Raw genomic sequence first — 19,529 nt, forward strand, 5'->3', positions numbered from 1 at the left:
CCAAGGTTTGAAAAAGAATGAATCTGAATATACCTTGGGAGTATTCTTAGATCTAAAAAAAGCCTTTGATACTGATGACTTTGAAAATACTCCAGTAGCGTAGAATTTTTTCCGGTACTCAAAACATACACTGGTTGTTTTATACAGTTGAGATTCTAAACAATCATGGATTCTACTGCTGCTTCGGACTTAAATTAATCATTTTTTAGTCTCCAATACACATCCCAACGGAGAGCCATCTTTCTTCAATCATATGCTGTCTTATTATGATTCCCGGATTTTCTAATTTGTACTCGGGAATTACTAATATTTTGGACTGTTCAGAACAATTTCTTGAATATATTCTATATTGATGTTCACATCTATCAATATATTGAAAAAGTTGGATTTATCTTTTATATAGTTGTATGTGTCCATCGAATATTTTCAATTTTACTAAATAGAAACTATCAATATATTTCGTCCATTGGATGGTTTTGTCCAACCTACAAACTTTTAATCTTATATCTGTATATGTATAGAGAAATTATCAGAATTAAACATCTATAACCAGTTGCTCTGTGCTCTAGGCAGGGATCGGACCTGCCCACAGTGGTTCCTGGCTTCACAGGTTAGAATTGCTCATGACTCATGCATAGAATTGCTCATGACTCATCCTGCAGTAAGGAAACAGTGAAGGGTGTGGGTTCTCTCTCTCTCTCTCTTTTCCTTTCTCTTGCTAGGAAACAAGAACTCCATCTTCAGCTTTTCTATAGCTCAACATATCAACTGAAAGAAGGAATACAGCTAGAAGTATAACCCCTGAAAGGTATACAAGCCTTCCACAATAATACCATTTTTTTACTCAGTCGGCTGTGAGGACTGGACTACTATATAAGATTCCACCCATGGTGGGGTTTTAAGGCTTTATCTCCCCATTTTGCATAAATGGTGTAATTATGGGTCTGCACCTTAATTTTCCATAAGTGGGAAACACTTTAAAACAAAGGAAAGAAGGATCTTCTACTGAAATCCCTCATACCCTTCCTCCGCCAAACTTCCTTATGTCTTTTCTTCCTGCTCCACAACTTGATGTCACAAGAACTACTTTGAGAGGGCTCAAAACGTACAAAATGCCCCAGTCAGAAATATAATAGTAAATCTATTAACTTAATCAGTTATGATTCAGCTATAAAGAACACGCCAAATCACACACAAACATGTGAAAACAAAGATTTCAGAAAAATAGGAAAGCAGGAGCCTCTCCACCTTCTTCTGAGCTAGCAGCCTGACAGCTGCTAGGATGTCCCAAACAATTTCTTTTTTTTAAATCAGTCGCAAAATGATTAAAGATGTACAAACCAGAAGAAAATGGAGAACATGAATATTTCTATCTGCGTTCTTCTAACTATTTATTATAGAATACTGTTAAAATAAATGAATATGTAAAAAATAAACATTGTTAATCAGAAAATTGATGGCCTCTTCAATATTTTTAATAAGACTAAGGTTTTGAGGGTATTGTAAATTGGGAATTGCCATCTTTGCATGTAGAGTCACTTGAAATTAGGCCATAGCCTACAGTCCCTTTAACTGTGCACTTGTATTTCAGACGAATTCAAACCAAATCTACCCAGGAGAGAGATATCCAGACTAGGCAAGACGAGTGCACACAGACAAGGTAATATTTAGTTTTAGACATGCCGAACTCAATTAATATTTAGCTTTAGACCCGCCAAACTTAGGTAAGTTTAGTTGAAAACACGCCGAACTCAGGTAATATTTAGTTTAAAACACTCCGAACTTAAGTTTTATTTGATTTAAAACATCCCAAACTCTGGTAATATTTAGTTGTCGACACGCTAAACGCTCGTAATTTTTTGCCTTAAACACGCCGAACTCTGGAAATAGTTAATTTTAGACACACCGGACTCAGGTAATATTTAGTTTATAAACACTCCGATCTCGGGCAACGTTTAACTTAAAATTAAGCTTAATATTAAGTTTTAGACACGTCTAAAGCAGGTACTGTTTACTAATATTTAGTTTTATGTATAAGACATGTGAGAAAGATCAGCAAACAATAGTTTGGAATTGCACCCTTTAGACATAGAGTTATATAAAAACAAATTAACCTAAAATTTTAATGTTTAGGGTTCCTGGTTTCCATGAAGTGGTTTACAAAGATAGAGTAATTCAAGCTAAAGGATATAGGTCTGGCATATTCTAAATTCTAATCTCGAAATTGAAGATTTTATTTTAAAATACTTTTATATTTTTAGTTCAGCTCAGGAGCAGGAGGAGGTCTATAATGAGAATATTATGTTTGTCCAGGTATATTGTTAAACAGCTATAGTTAATTATGATCTGAACTTTAGTGTGGACTATCCTTAATCTTAAAGGGAGCGACTGTCTATGTATGTATAGTTGAACTGTGAGTGCAGTTTTATAAAATAAAATATCTAGATAACTTTGATACTTTTATGACGTTATCACTACATAAGAACGCAAACTAACTCTTAAAATTCACAACGCGGGATAATTCTGGAAATTATTTTTCGCAAAAATAGATTTTTAGAAAATATAAATTAGCACGAATAAAAAAAGCAACAAAAGTCTTTTATAAACTAATTTGATCTTTAGGGACATATTTCTCAAAAGAAATTTTAGATGAAATCAATGAAAGAATCAATTTTTTTTCTGTATCATAATTATATTATTTTTTTTTCTTAAGACCTATTTGCCGATTTCTTTAAATTTATTCAAATTCGCTTTGAAACTAAATTCAAGGAAATCCATGTGAATAGTTTTGGATAAAAATTTAATATTACAAAAAAGATGACTATATAATATTAAGTATTTTCTTGGTAAGAGATCATCTTTATTATCTCAACCTGTTACTAAACTCTAATGTACATTTACTGCCGGGTTATTGAACAATTTTCATAAATGGAAACCTACAAAATTATGCAGCCTTGTGTTTTACGAGGAGCGAGTTTGCAGTCTTATATATCAATTATAGAATAAAATAAAGTTTATAGGTATCAAATGAATACTGATATTTTATCTTATAATACTGCACTCTGAGTTCAACTACCATACATAGCCAGCCACTCCTTTAAATACTTTAACGCTTGGATATCCAATGTGGGCACTTATCAATTCAGGGAAAAAGGTTTGATCCTAGGGTTTCCACGAAACAGTCAAATCCCTTGCGCAACAGTTTCGTGGTTTTGCACGTAATTCTGCATCATTTTCGTATCAATACAAAACCAGTTTTGCACAAAATTGCGCATTCATTCGAAATAAATATTTTTTTGCACGAAATTTCATGATATTGCGCATGAATACAGGTCATTTTTGCAATGCCCATGAATACGAAAAATTAAAATTTTTGTAGAGCAGTTTTGTTTGTGCATGCAGGAAAACGAAATTTAGTAATATTTGTTGCATGCCATAGGCCTTACAATGCATAAATATGAAAGATTTCAATATTTGGACAGTATGGTGTGAATTAGTTTCAATAAAAAACAACTTCCATCTAACCCTACTCATCTCCAAGTTCAGACTGGACTGATAATTAGTGAATGTGATTATGATTAAGTTACCACTTGAGATTAATTGCTGGTAAACGGTGTAATAGTCGGTACGGTCTGGTGACCTAAAACCTGAGCATTGGAACTTATTCGGTCATTCGGTGTGAGCGCCGAGCAGGCTGGAGTATAGGTGACTCTGATTGGTTTAATTTAGAATTTTTTCATCATTTCTTAGAATTGTTTCTCGAAAGTTAACGAAATAACGAAAAAGCAGGAATTATACATATACGCAAATATCAAGATTTTCTTCAGAATTTTCATAAAAATAGCTTTTGCGCATCACTGCGCAAAAACATCGAAATTTCGTGCAATTTTTACTCGAAACGTGAGCAAATCTTTGCAAAATTTTGGCACGATTTTCGTGCAAAAAAATTCGACTGGAATCCCTTAGTTAAAGTTTTTCCTGTGCAGAGAATGACCACAACGTGATATCGAAGAAGTATTAAAATTATCCGTAGCTAGGTCTTCAATAAACGGAGATGATTGGTAGATCCAGAGATTAAATATATAAACTGATAAAACAAGCTTTACAAGAAGGGGAGAAACCTTGCTTTTAAAATAAATTACTGAATTATTAGAGAGTGTGCTTGGGTTGGATTGCTCGAGGAGGGGAGAAACCTCGATTTTAAAATAAATTACTGAATTATTAGAGAGTGTGCCGGGGTTGGATTGCTCGAAGAAAAGTAATGCAGATGAGAGAAGATTATTCTTTACAAAGGGTAACAAGTATTTTAAATCATTTTAGAAACATTTTTATATATTTATTCTTCAATACGCTATTTTTATATTTGTAATTTTCTAAAAATACAGAGGGACCCGTGGAAGAGGAAGACAACTGTTAGATTCTATAATAGTTATAACCATGAAACACTTGGATTTTCAAGCAACCATAGAAAACACATGTGCTCGATAACAACGTCAAATACACACAAAAATGGTCTAATGTCGTCATTTAATTCTACAATTTTATGGAACCCTCTGTAAGAAGAAAATTTTTTTGGTAAAAAATAAAATACAGATACTATTTAAACAATATGTTTAATAATTTTTTTAAAAAACATTTTTAAACCCGCCTAGGTTAGAGAAGAAGAGGAGGAAAGAATTCGCGAAGAGGAAATTCAAGAAAGGAAAGAAATTGAAAGTGAGAGATGTAAAAATCCAAAATCTAAGGTTAGCTAACTTCATCTTAATCCGAAGGTTAATTTGATAAAAGGGATTGTATTCTTTATCAAAGGTTAATTTGATAGAAAGGATTGTATTCATAATCAAAGGTTAATTTGATAAAAGGGATTGTATTCTTTATCAAAGGTTAATTTGATAAAAGGAATTGTATTCTTTATCAAAGGTTAATTTGATAAAAGGGATTGTATTCTTTATCAAAGGTTAATTTGATGAAAGGCATTGTATTCTTTATCAAAGATTAATTTGATTAAAAGGGATTGTATTCTTTATCAAAGATTAATTTGATAAAAGGGATTGTATTCTTTATCAAAGGTTAATTTGATGAAAGGCATTGTATTCTTTATCAAAGATTAATTTGATAAAAAGGGATTGTATTCTTTATCAAAGATTAATTTGATAAAAGGGATTGTATTCTTTATCAAAGGTTAATTTGATGAAAGGCATTGTATTCTTTATCAAAGATTAATTTGATAAAAAGGGATTGTATTCTTTATCAAAGATTAATTTGATAAAAGGGATTGTATTCTTTATCAAAGGTTAATTTGATGAAAGGAATTGTATTCTTTATCAAAGATTAATTTGAGAAAGAGTTTGTATTCTTTTTCAAAGACAAATTTGATAAAAGGGATTGTGTTCTTTTTCAAGATTAATTCGATAAAAGGGATTGTATTCTTTAAACATTGTTAATTTGATAAAAGGGATTGTATTCTTTAAACATAGTTAATTTGATAAAAGGGATTGTATTCTTGACCCAAGGTTTATTCTATAAACGGAATTGTATTCATTACCTAAGGCTAATTTGAAAAAATGGAATGGAATTCTTTACCCTTTGTTAATTTGATAAAAAGGATTTATTTTGGTTCTTTTCTGTTTCTGAAAGGAAGTGTTCGCGAAAAATGAAAGGGGTTACAGGCTTACGTCGAAAAATATTCGATGATGATTACTACTGATCTTACTTCTATCTGTTGTGTCTATAAGGAAAAATTGTTCAAAAAGACTCATACCGAAGAACGTAGTGCCCATACAAATTCAGAAAGTTGTAATATTCGACTCGGATCGTAATAAAATCAATTTAATTCCTAACAAATCATTCAGATATTACAAACAATAATCAACAACTTTTTTTCAATGCATTCGTACGAAGTTGATATTTAATAATACATTTTATTTATTTTATATACAATGCACTTAAAACGACAATTTTTTGTCCGCTAGGTGGAACCAGGCAGAAACATCGAGAGCAGAGACACCTGGCGGCCAAATAATCGTCGTTTAAATTGCATCATATATAAAACAAAAACAATATATTATCCAATATCGACTATATATAAATGCGACGAAAAAAATTCGATGATTATAGGTTGTAATATCTGAATGATTTGTTTGAAATTAAATTGATTTTATTACGATCCGAGTTGAATCTTGCAATTTTCTGAATTGTATGGACACTACGTTCTTCAGTATGAGTCGTTTTTAACAATTTTCTCCTTAACACCATCGAATATTTTTCGACATAAGTCCCATTTTTCGCGAACACTTCCTTTAAATACGGGAACTGTATCATAAATATAGGTTTTACTTTTAAATGGACTGTGTCCTATATCTATATGTTACTGTACTTTTTAGGCAGACTTTGACATGCTTTATAATCGACTTGAAGACTGGAGAAAGGAACAGGAAGCTTCATTACAAGCCAAGGACAGCAAGGCAGCAAATCTGGGCAGGTACAGTTCAACATGGGTATTGGGTAGGTACTGTACAACATGGGTAGGCACACGTGTATAACATGGGTAGGTACACGTACAATATGGGTGGGTACAGTACAGAGTGGTCAGGTACAAACAACTTAAGTAAGTACAACACAACGTTTTAAAATGCTGTACAATTTTGACAGGTTGGGCTGGGGTTGGTGAAGTACAACGAAGGCAGTTACATTAAACCTATTCTTATTTCAATAAATGGTTAAAAGTTTTAATTCTTTTAGTAATATTTTTACAAAAATTAAACAGAGTAATTATTGTACAGAAAATACATCGAAGCAAATATTTAAAAGCAAACACTATTTTGTCAGAGCAAAGTTGGTTATGAACGAAGCTGAACTGCTCCTGCAAATAAACAAGCATAAGAGCAGTGCAAAAATGGACGCGAAGGAAAGAATGATTGAACAATTTCTTACAAAGGTATATACAACAAACACACATTTTTTTATTTCATTTATTTGGAAAAAACATAAATATGCCAATGAGGTTGATGTAGTCATTACAATGTATTTTATATATACATATGATAAAAATAGTAATAAAGATTATAATCTTTATAAAAATAATAAACATGATTACAGTAATAATGATGATAACAACAACAATGCAAATAACAATAATAAAATCTTCTTTTTATATCAGGCGGCTACCCCAATATTAAAAATGTTGAAAAGTGGAGAATTGATCGAAATTGAAACTCCCGAAACTCGTCTTGCTACAGCATATAAGAATATGCATAACAACCTACGGTAAACATTTTAAAATCCAAAGTGATTCTATAGTTTAAACACAGATATGACCAGAATTCTGGTTTCTTACAGATTATAAAGAAAGTAAAAGATAGTTTGATTTCCCACAGATTATAAAGAAAGGACTAGATCTTATGGTTTCCCACAGACTATAAAGAAAGGACAAGATCTTATGGTTTCCCATAGACTATAAAATAAGAACACAATATTATGGTTTCCCACAGATTATAAAGAATAGGCAAGATCTTATGGTTTCCCACAGACTATAGAGAAAGGACACAATATTATGGTTTCCCACAGATTACAAAGAAAGGACAAGTCCTTTTGGTTTTCCACAGACTATAAAGAAAGAACACAATCTTATGGTTTTCCACAGACTATAAAGAAAGGACAAGATATTATGGTTTCCCACAGATTATAAAGAAAGGACAGAATATTATGGTTTCCCACAGATAATAAAGAAATGACAAGATATAATGGTTTCTCACAGACTATAAAGAATGGACACGATATTATGGTTTCCCACAGATAATAAAGAAAGGACAAGATATTATGGTTTCCCACAGATAATAAAGAAAGTACAAGATATTTGGTTTCCTACAGAAAATAAAGAAAAGACAAGATATTATGGTTTCCCACAGAATATAAAGAAATAACACAATATTATGGTTTCCCACAGATAATAAAGAAAGTACAAGATATTATGGTTTCCCACAGACTATAAAGAATGGACACGATATTATGGTTTCCCACAGATAATAAAGAAAGGACAAGATATTATGGTTTCCCACAGATAATAGAGAAAGGACAAGATATTTGGTTTCCTAGAGAAAACAAAGAAAAGACAAGATATTACTTTTTTCTCACTGATAATAAGGAAAGGACAGTATATTATGGTTTCCCACCGACTATAAAGAAATAACACAGTATTATGGTTTCCCACAGATTAAAAAGAAAGGACAAGATATTATGGTTTCCCACAGATAATAAAGAAAGGACAAGATCTTACGGTTTCCCACAGACTATAAAGAAAGGACACAATATTATGGTTTCCCACAGATTACAAAGAAAGGACACGTCCTTTTGGTTTTCCACAGACTGTAAAGAAAGAATACAATATTATGGTTTCCCACAGACTATAAAGAAAGGACAAGATATTATGGTTTCCCACAGATTATAAAAAAAGGACAGTATATTATGGTTTCCCACAGATAATAAAGAAAGGACAAGATCTTATGGTTTCCCACAGACTATAAAGAAAGGACACGATATTATGGTTTCCCACAGATAATAAAGAAAGGACCAGATATTATGGTTTCACAAAGATAATAAAGAAAGGACAAGATATTATTGTTTTCTCACAAAAAATAAAGAAAGGACAGTATATTATGGTTTCCCACAGATAACAAAGAAAGGACAAGATCTTGTGGTTTCCCACAGACTATAAAGAAAGGAAACAATATTATTGTTTCCCACAGATAATAAAGAAAGGACAAGATATTAATGTTTTCCACAGACAATAAAGAAAGGATAAGATATTAATGTTTCCCACAGATTATAAAAAAGGGAAAAGATAAAAAATTATAAAGAAAGGACAGGATAATATGGTTTCCCACAGATAAGAAAGAAAAGGCCAGATTACATTAGTTCTGTATATTTTCAAACAAAAAAATGATATCAGATATTTTGTGGGACTGGCAATGTTTTATAAATTATGAACTGAAACCCAGTGTTTTAACCACATTTTTCATTCTATGCATTATTTATAGCCAATGTTAAAGTGAAAAAAGTAAACAGAAAAGAAGAATATTGAAAAAATTATGCATCAAATACTAGTCGCTTAAAATTTATAATTTGTAAAAATATGACAATAAAAAAACTTAATTGCTAAATAATGTTTACCCAATGTTATTATGTTAAACAGCTCAGAAACTAAATCAATTAAAATGTCTAAAAATGTTGACCATCTCTTCATACTCTTTTTTTGCAAAAGGCATTAAACATTAAATTAAGGAGTTTCCTTATATCTTTCCAACCTGATGGTGTAAACCTTTAATATTTCCAACTTAGATCATTTGATTCGTCAGAATTCATAGTTTTAACAAACAAAGGTCTACGACATTGGGTTGCAAGGATGTAAGCAATTAGAAAATTTGATGTTTTATGACTTTCGTCAAAAAGATAATATTTTTTATATATGTATAGATGGTTTCTTTAATTTACTGATTTAAAAATAATAATTTTGTATCTAACTGTATTTAGGGAGGAGGTTGTGTTTGTGGAGGACAGGGTTGAATTACTCATTGAAGTAAGATTAATTTGATGTAAATAAACAAACAATAAAGATCATCTTCAATTTATGGTTTTTAAAAACTAAATTTTGATTTATGGATGTTATTTAAGCTATAGATGTTTTCATTTCAGGATTATTTAAAAGAAATAAAAATGCTTTCTTGCGAAAATAACGATTTAAAAAAAAAAAAATTCTTTTTGTTGTTTTTTATCAGAACTATGTTAGGTTTTCCTTTTTTGGCTTTAATTAACACTATATATGGTTTTTATTAAAACTATAATGTAGATTTTTCAGTAAATGGATTTTATTATTACTATAATAAATTTTTCATCAAAACTATAAAATCAGTTTTTATAAAAATTATTGACTGTTAAACTCATAAATTCTATTTAAATTATGAGCTAGTGGATGATAATCTATTGAAACTTAATAAAGTAAAATGCCATAAGCTGAATTGAATAATGTCACGATTATACACACAAACTATATTTACACGTTTAAAAATAACAAATGATAATAGTAGAGATGAACATTTCATGGATTCCTCCGCCTAAGTTTGCGGACGTATTCTTCCATAACAAACTCTTCCAATCCCCTCTCACGCACCTCTGACCCTTCAGTAAAAGTAAATTCAACCTAAAGACTGACCACGTCAACCTTGTTGCACCGGCTAGTCCTATGAGTGTCTGCTTTTTTTACCCAATGTCCGGGGTGTTTGTATAAAATGCCTTCTTTTTGAGCGAAAATTTTATGTTTTTTTAAAAAGAAAATGGTATTGAAGGTTTTAAAAGCTATGAAGTAAGATTAATTTTATGTAAATAAACAAACAATAAAGATCATCTTCAATTTATGGTTTTTTAAAACTAAATTTTGATTTATGGATGTTATTGAAGCTATAGATGTTTTCATTTCAGAATTGTTTATAAGAAATAAAAATAAAAATAAATTTTATTAAAACTAAAAGGATTGTTCAGTAAATGAATTTTATTATAACTATAATAGATTTTTCCGTTAAGGGATTTTTTAAAAACTATTTAGATATTTGAGTTAATGGACTTTATATCTTTTTGAGTTAATTAATTTTAGATAAACTTTATTGATTTTTGAGTTGATGGATTTTATTAAAACTAAAAAGATTTTTAGTTTTGTGGGTTTTTATCAAAACTAGAAAATCAGTTTTGATAAAAATTATTGACTGTTAAATTCATAAATTTTATTTAAATTATGAGCTAGTGGATGATAATCTATTGAAACTTAATAAAGTAAATTGCCATAAGCTGAATTGAAAAATGTCACGATTATACACATCAAAATATATTTACACGTTTAAAAATAACAATTAATAAGAGTAGAGATGAACACTTCAAGAATTCCTCCGCCTAAGTTTGCGGATGTATTCTTCCATAACAAACTCTTCCAACCCCTTCTCACGAACCTCTGACCCTTCAGTAAAAGTAAATTCAACCTAAAGTCTGACCGCATCAACCTTGTTGCACCGGCTAGTCCTATTGAGTGTATTCTTTTTTACCCAATGTCCAATGTGCAAACTGGGACCGGAAAGGTTGACCCGGCTCGGAAATGAAAATGTACTACGACTGCCCGTGCCCTTCATGGATACTAACCATATCAGGGTTTTAAATATTACGGGTTCGTTATTTCCCGCACTTAGTGAATCCGTCTCAACTCTGTTCAGCTGCCAGCTGCCTGGCTCCGCCTAATCCGTTATCTTTAGTTCTGGCGGCACTTCAAGCTTGGCTTTTTTTGAAACTTTTTTAACGGACAATTAAGGGGCTTGGGTTTGGAAATTGGGCCCGTAAAATATTGTAAGGAATTATATACAATACTGAATATATACAATGGTATAAAACTGTGCTGGATTACATTATGAATTAATGAACCAGTATTTACCAGTCATTTGTATTATTTAAGTGACAGAAGAAAATGTAAAGATTTTATTTAATTATATTTTTCATCCGAATTCTTTATTACGAGATGTGAAATTAATTAGTTCTTGTCTAAGGAGAAACATGGTTTTTTATTTTCAAGAAATAAGAGAATTTAATTAAAAATAAGGAAAATATAAAAATTGTTAATCGAAATTCATCAAATAAAATCAATTCTAATTGAACTTTGATTAACAAATGTTTGAAAGATAAATTGTGTTAATAAGGCGTTTTTCGCCACGGCTTCTCTTGGCTTCTAAGTGATATGTGTATCCATCCTGTAAAGCAGCTAAATATAAATAAAAATTGAAATCTAAAGTCGTCTTCATTGTATTAATATAATCGCCTATCAATTGTTGATTCTTTACCAGACAAAGGTTTTATTTCCGTTGTGAATCGAATATACCTCTAATGAATGAATGAAGGATCTTTAAATATTACGTCATACGTCAATAGTTTAAATATTACGTCAATAGTTTAAATATTACGTCAATAGTTTAAATATTACGTCAATAGTTTAATATTACGTCAATAGTTTAAATATTACTTCAATATAGTTTAAATATTACGTCAATAGTTTAAATATTACGTCAATAGTTTAAGTATTACGTCAATAGTTTAAATATTACGTCAATAGTTTAAATATTACGTCAATAGTTTAAATATTACGTCAATGTTTAAATATTACGTCAATAATTTAAATATTACGTCAATAGTTTAATTTTATTTTTTCTTTAGTTGGATTCACTGGTAAAGGATGATGACTGCAAAGTTGTAAAAGAACTCAGGAAAAAAATTGGAAATATAATTTTTTTTAACAAAATAAAATCAGTTTTGTTTTGCAGCTTTTTTCTAATCTTAATTTTGCTTTGATATAACTAAGCGTTAATTAATTCTAAAATGTCATAAAACAATAACTTAAAAGAACTCATTCCATTTAAAAAGTTTATCCAATATTTATTAACATGATTAAGGTTGTTGATAAAACGTGAAATAGATTTTATTAACAGGTAAACTCTCAAAAGTTGTAGGTTTTGTAAGCTCCAAATTCTGAAATGTAGTATCACCCGAATCAAATAGAATATCCAATCCATATCCAACCCTTCTTTAGAAGCATACCTGGATCCAATATATCCAACCCCTAATGTTTAGAGGTATACCTGAAACCAGTTAATCCAACCACTACTGTTTAGAAGCTATACCTGGATACAGTATATCCAAACCCTACTGTTTAGTTAATTGTATACCTGGATCCAGTATATTGTAATCCGGAGCTAACATTTAACCAGTGTGAGCTCAATAGCTCGGAATCAGGATAGTTCTCTTACAAACCTGGAGCTAAACTCAGAGTGGATAGTTCTATTGATATGACCTCTTCAGTCCTCATACGGACCCGGAGCTAAGCTTGGATTGAAAGTAGTCCGGCCTATAAACAGGACAACATATTAGCTTTTTTGTATATAGCTATAGGTTGGACAGAAAGTGAGGTGGATGATAAGTCACCAACGTGGAGAAATATTTTTGTTAGAAAATGCCAACCCAGACAACCTGCTTTGAACGCATGTTTGAACACGTGGAAAACCGAAGCCAATGTTGCCCCAGATCCCAGTTTAAATTCAAGCCAGTAGGCATGAACCACGGCTTAGAATGAGAAATTAGCTTGGACTAAAACCAAAATGGAGTCAGTATTCAAGAAGAGTCCGTCAAAGAGCTCTGGCTTTCCATGATGCATTAGTATCATTTTTATTTGTTCATTTTTTTCTCTTCTCTGTAGATATACTCACATCAGTGTTAAGGCTTTAGATTTCCTTGATTTCATACCACTTTCTTATGGTAACAGTATCCAACCCTTGTTTAGAAGTTTACCTGGATCAAGTATGACTGGTTTAAGATCTCGGATATTAAACCTGTATCTCCAGTATATACGCAACCCGGAGTATAATCCTCAAGTCAGAAAGTTTTTAAGGTTGGTTAATTAATCAATTTATTTGCAATTCAAAACTGATCAATCAATAAATCAATCAATAAGTAAGTTTAAATATTGATCAATCAATCAATAATGATTCTGACTCTAGGATTGAAGCTCCAGATTTGTCCTCTGTAACACAGATGAAGAAGACCCGAAGTAGAGATACTAAAAAGGATATAGAGCTCTGCCAAGCGTGCAGGTCAAACCATTTCACCCTTCACTAAAACCCACTATTTCTTCTGTCAGTATGCTGCAGATTACTGCAGTACACTGACCAAAAGATTAGTTTAGGATGGACTTGAGTTAAAGGGACTGTTTTCAAGTTAATCACATCAAACTGATCAATGTTGTGTAACAAAGATCTTTTGTTACATGCCTCTTTTAGTAATTAGCAAACTGGGAGAAAAATCTATGATTTCAGTGTTATGTGTCATGTGTGTGTCATGTATAAAGTATTTGTATGTTTGTGGTTATTGTCTTAAACCCATGTTACATTACATCAACTATTAACGTTTCCAGCTGAACAACAAAAAATAAGATTGATTTGTTTCAGCCGCTACCTGCCAAAATCCAGTTTCAATATATCAGCTGGTTCCGGGAGTATAGCACAATGCCGCGGTTGCAAACAGTTGGATAATGATGCGCGCACACGGCTTGATCTCAGCTTATATAAACAGCTGTTGGACAGCATCAAGGTAGAAAAATTATAAATGTAAATTTTCCTGCACCAATATACCCTCTGCATGATCCGAAAAGGTACAATTACACTACCGTCCAGTCGATAGAGTAAATCATACAAAATCATAAATATAAATACATTTGTTGGCACCAGCCAGCTTAGTTTATATACCAGTGTGCAGTGGACCCAGCGCGTTTAATGTACAAATATAGATTGTCTGGGTTGGTTTCAGAAATGAATCATGTTATCTGAGCTTAACAGCTTCATCCTCTAGATTTAAGCCATGTTTCTTGGAGGGGTTTAATCTAAACCGTTCTATTACAATTTTAACAGCTGTTTCTATCTGGGTATAACCAAACTTCTTTGAATTGTGGATTTTGAACAATGAGAATCAGGATAATTCCAATCTCAATCACTCGGAAGTCAAGATGTCCGCAAGTCAAGGGACTGAAACCGAATCGAAGCTTTTACTATAGTTTCAGTGTAAGTAAATATTTTCATTTACTAAAGGATTCATAACTCTGATTGGAGAATGAGATAGATAAAAAGATAGATGTTACCGCCATACTATTTCTATTGGTTTAGAATAGACAACAAACCCTGATTGGATCAGGCGCTAATGGGCTCGGCATACAGGACTTCTTTCTGCTCAATGCTCTCACAAAAAGAATGTGTAATGTCCCGGTCAAGCTGTCTATAAGTCGGTCCGGTACTTCAAATAAACAGAAGTTTATAGTTTAGCAAGATGGGCGGATTTTTGGTAATGTCAATTTGGTAAGGTGACAATTTGGTAACGACAATTTGGTAATGACAATTTGGTAACCTCACAAAAGTGACAATTTGGTAATGACAAATTGGTAACAACAAAAAAGTGACAATTTGGTAATAAATATTTGATATCGTCATGAAAGTGACAATTTGGTAAACGAAATAAAAGTGACATTATGTAAAATTGTTTAATTTTTAGTTTTATATTCAATTGAAGATAATTGATTCTAGGAATCTTTTATTTCTGCACAAAAGAAATCCGCCAAAAATAATTGTAAAATTCGCAATATTTTCTAAAAACCACGTTTCAACCTGCACTTGTGTCATATACTGCAGGAAGAGGAGACTTTGATCATGAACTACTTATTCATCACCACTTCTAGTGGTGGCAAAATGTCACAAGATTCAGAAGGATTTAAATACTACAACAAGAACGGACTTTAAGTATGTCAATGTTAGGAAGTTATTAATGTTACTTTTTATATGTAGTTACCAAACTGTCCCTTTTATAATCAACATTTGACATTTAAGAGGATGCAGTGCTTGGCCCCTAGCCCATCCTAGCCGCAGCGCTCGGCCCAGAAATTGTCTTAACCTAACCTAAGCCAAAATGATGTGAGAAACAGCACATTATTTGACATTTAATAGCCCGCAGCGCTCGGCCCCCTAGCCCACACTAGCCGCAGCTCTCGGCCCATAAATTGTCTTAACCTTACCTAACCTAACCCAAAATATTGAGAGAGACAGCACATTATTTATCATCTAATAGGCCGCAGCACTCGGCCCCCTAGCCCATCTTAGCCGCAGCGCTCGACTCAGAAATTGTCTTAACCTAACCTAACCCAAAATAATGAGAGAAACAGCACATTATTAAACTTTTAATAGGCCGCAGCGCTCGGCCCCAAAGCCCATCCTAGCCGCAGCGCTCGGCCCAGAAATTGTCTTAACCTAACCAAACCCTAAATAATGTGAAAAACAGCAAATTATTAAACATTAAATTGAATTAAATTTAACTCTAAACAAATTGTCACTTTTTTGTAGTTACCAAAATGTTATTACCAAATTGTCACTTTTCTGTAGTTACCATATTGTCATTACCAAATTGTCACTTTTATGACGTTACCAATTTGTCATTACCAAATTGTCACTTTTGTGAGCTTACCAAATTGTCATTACCAAATTGTCGTTACCAAATTGTCACCTTACCAAATTGTCATTACCAAATTGTCATTACCAAATTGTCATTACCAAATTGTCATTACCAAATTGTCATTACCAAATTGTCATTACCAAATTGTCATTACCAAATTGACATTATCAAAAATCCGCCCGTCTTTAGAAATTTATCTCATTCAAAAATTAATTCCGTGCTATGTTCATCTTTGTTTAAGTTTAATTTAACTTATTTATAGTTTTGACAACAACTAATAATTTTATATTAGTTCTTGATATAATATGAATTGTATAAAATGTAAAGAAAAAATATCAAATAGTAGTTTTCATTTACTTTTATAAACGAATAAATTTTAGACTGAATTATTATAATAAGATGGAAAGCACGTACAAATGTATTGACAGCTAGTTGAAAACCATCTGGAAGGTGTAAAAGCTATAAATTCTATGAAACAGTATATGTTTTGAAATTTTTCAAATTATTAAAAACATTTATTTGCTTAGCTTGAAGAGGAAGAAAGGAACAACACAAATTCCCCTGCATTCATTCTTCAAGAGTCTGATATTCGGTAAGTTTTCTATGCTTTTTGAAGAGTCTGATATTCGGTAAGTTTTCTATGCTTCTTGAAGAGTCTGATATTTGTTAAGTTTTCTTTTTAAGAGTCTGATATTCGGCAAGTTTGCTCTATTTAATAGTGATATTCAGCAAGGTTTTTAAATTTCATGTTCAGTAAGCTTAGCTTTTTAAAGAGTAAACATACTTTTTTCTTAGGTAACATAATCAGATTTCTCAAAAAGACTCAATATTTTTATTTTAAATTGATTCAACTTAATAAATTTTGTCTATGAAGGTATCTTGTGGAGAATATCTGGAATAGTAGATCTGTTCTCAGTGGGAATGCAGATTTATTCGACCTCAGATACAAAATTAAATGTTAGATATACGTTTATTATTATAGATAATATGAAAATTCGTTATTTTTTTTGTCTAAATATAAGATATTAAATAAGTGTTTCAAAGAAATTGATTAAATCTCTGTATTGTAATCCTGCTTATTTTGTTCTTTATTTGTATCTTGTACAGTAAGTCCAAGAAAGCTGTGGAATACAAAGGCGACTGTTCAACTCAAATTAAGATTTTAAATATGAACATGAACCAAAGTAATTGTGGTGTTGCACTCTGCTCAGACCAGATACACCTAATAGGTTAACTGTTAACCTTCTGCTAATATTATTAAATACACATAAGATTGCTTAAATCTATTTCAATTTCACAATTTTTACCAAATTCGAAATTTCAGTGGGTGATACAGTGAATCCCAGATATATGAATACATAGCAAGAGTTTTTATAATGTCGTAGTCTCAACATATTAAAGATCAAATGACGCGGAAAAACGAGTTTAATATATCAATTGCTGTTCTTCATATTTCAGGGTTATTAATTTACCTTGAATTAAAAATAAAAAGTTGTTTTTTAGAATTATCAAAAAACTTACATGACTTTACAATGATATTTGAATATATTTTCAAAATCTTGAACCTGCGAACATCTCATGGCAGCTTTCTTTTTGTGCAGACCAATGAGGAAGCATTCTGCATTACAGCTGTCATATTTATAAAAAATTAATTTCAAGGCCTGAAATATTGATATATATAACTCATTTTTCCGCTGCATTTGATCTTAAATATGTTAAGAATACGACATTATTATAAACTATTGCTATGCATTCAAATATATGCTGGGATTCACTGTAAATACTAATGAGTTTTAGTATTAGTTTTTTTAACTATCCTACAGTATATTTCCTAATGACCTTTAAAATAAATTTGTCATTGCAACAATAAAAAACCCAGCGTTCATGTCATTTTATTTATTAGGGAATGTGAGAAGGAGTGGACCCCTTGGAACTGTATCCTTGTCAGCAGAGAGGAGAATAGGATACATAGGAAACTAGGAGGACTAAACAGGTATACACAACCTAGAACTGTATTGGTAGTAGAGAGAAGAATAGGAAACTAGGAGGACTAAACAGGCTACGCAAGGTATGGACGCAGCCTGTAAGACTTATTAACTTCTTGTTTAATTGCTACCCTAGTAAGGAGGATCTACTGAAGGGACATGGACCTCTTCTCGTAGAAATTATTGATATTGTTTAGGTGCTACCCTAGTAAGGATGATCTACGAAAGGATATGGAGTATGGACCTCTTCTAGTAGAAATCATTGTTATTGTTTAGTTGCTACCCTAGTAAAGAGGATCTACTGAAAGCGTATGGACCTCTTCTAGTAGAAATCATTGTTATTGTTTAGTTGCTACCCTAGTAAGGAGGATCTACTGAAAGCATATGGACCTCTTCTTGTAGAAATCATTGCTGGAAAACATACCCTTGCAAGGTAGACCATACTACTCTTAAACCTGAAGATTGCCGTCGATTTTTTGCTTAATGATTTTGTAATTTGTACCCAAATCATTTCTTTAAAGGGGGGATTACCATTTAAAGTAAAATATCAGTTTTCACAATTACAATTATTACAACGTTTTTTTAATTAAAAGTAAGAACGATGATGACACTAAAACCAAACTTTTTTATTTCTACTCGATATTTCTGTCAATATGATTTTTAAAAACATTTAGCTTCACAAACTCAAAAAATGTCTATGGACTTCTTGCGAGGTTTACGTAGCGTTTGCCACAAAATATTTTTTTAATCAAAATTTAGTCTAATTTCATCCTAAGCCACCTTATACTTTTTCATTGACTAAAATCTTAAATTAAAATTATGTAATCTATATATCAAAACAAGACATTCGTATAAATATATGTTGCCTATAGCCGGCCAAACGGCTGGACCGAATGAGCTGACATTTTTGTGGACACTCAGGGGTGGCCGGGGGGTGTTAAAGGCTAAAAAATCGAAATATTTTTTCTAAATAATTAAAACAAAATTTTGTTCAAAATTTTTTTTTCAAATTTATTTTTTCTTTATCTAGTATAATATAATATGGGGATTATAATCAGTTTATTTTTTATTTTTCAGGAACCATTTTGGAAAAATAGCATCCATGTCGATATTTGTTAAAGACGACAATCCTGATGTGATTCAGCTCCGTGGGGTTGGAATACAACCATCCTGATTTCTCGTTCTTGATGATTATGTTATTTAATTTAAAATAAAATTTGTGATTTCTTAGTGCCTCGAAAAAATGTCTGTGGCCTGTGGGGAATCGTCTACCAATTAATATTAGCCCACGCAGTAGAAGTAATCTCAACTAACTCTCCATTTATAGTAGTATCTCCGATACACAACGATAACCTTAACAGCTCTGTCTGATCAAGACTTCAGGAGATATCTGTCGGATTCGTTAGACAATTCCAGCTGTGACTTCCTCGCCTAGCTATAGCCTGGGTAATCGCAGTCAATTCACAGCTCGGAAGT

At 31.7% G+C, this 19,529-nt stretch overlaps 1 protein-coding gene across 1 annotated transcript; it reads left to right on the top strand.

Annotated features, from left to right (window-relative positions):
- The first annotated feature begins 569 nt into the window (after positions 1–569).
- On the top strand, positions 570–19,283 carry LOC111704213 (IQ and ubiquitin-like domain-containing protein). Its single transcript, XM_023476366.1, has 20 exons — positions 570–1,660; positions 2,134–2,193; positions 2,262–2,313; positions 4,226–4,294; positions 4,653–4,745; positions 6,384–6,481; positions 6,829–6,937; positions 7,160–7,266; positions 9,529–9,574; positions 12,241–12,290; positions 12,477–12,512; positions 13,361–13,468; positions 13,578–13,670; positions 14,025–14,166; positions 16,596–16,660; positions 16,943–17,013; positions 17,428–17,435; positions 17,970–18,061; positions 18,403–18,486; positions 19,131–19,283. The coding sequence occupies exons 3-20, from the start codon at positions 2,302–2,304 to the stop codon at positions 19,225–19,227; spliced, it is 1,380 nt and encodes a 459-aa protein (XP_023332134.1). The 5' UTR covers positions 570–1,660; positions 2,134–2,193; positions 2,262–2,301; the 3' UTR covers positions 19,228–19,283.
- The last annotated feature ends 246 nt before the right edge of the window (positions 19,284–19,529 follow it).

The sequence above is a fragment of the Eurytemora carolleeae genome, unplaced genomic scaffold, assembly GCF_000591075.1.
Source record: "Eurytemora carolleeae unplaced genomic scaffold, Eaff_2.0 scaffold527, whole genome shotgun sequence".
Classification (NCBI taxonomy): domain Eukaryota; kingdom Metazoa; phylum Arthropoda; class Copepoda; order Calanoida; family Temoridae; genus Eurytemora; species Eurytemora carolleeae.

Bases quoted from the DNA above. Each gene is read 5' to 3' on its own strand.
- LOC111704213 (XM_023476366.1), top strand. The intron at 4,746-6,383 runs GTTAGCTAACTT...TGTACTTTTTAG, and splicing joins GTAAAAATCCAAAATCTAAG to GCAGACTTTGACATGCTTTA. The intron at 18,487-19,130 runs GTAGACCATACT...TTTATTTTTCAG, and splicing joins GGAAAACATACCCTTGCAAG to GAACCATTTTGGAAAAATAG.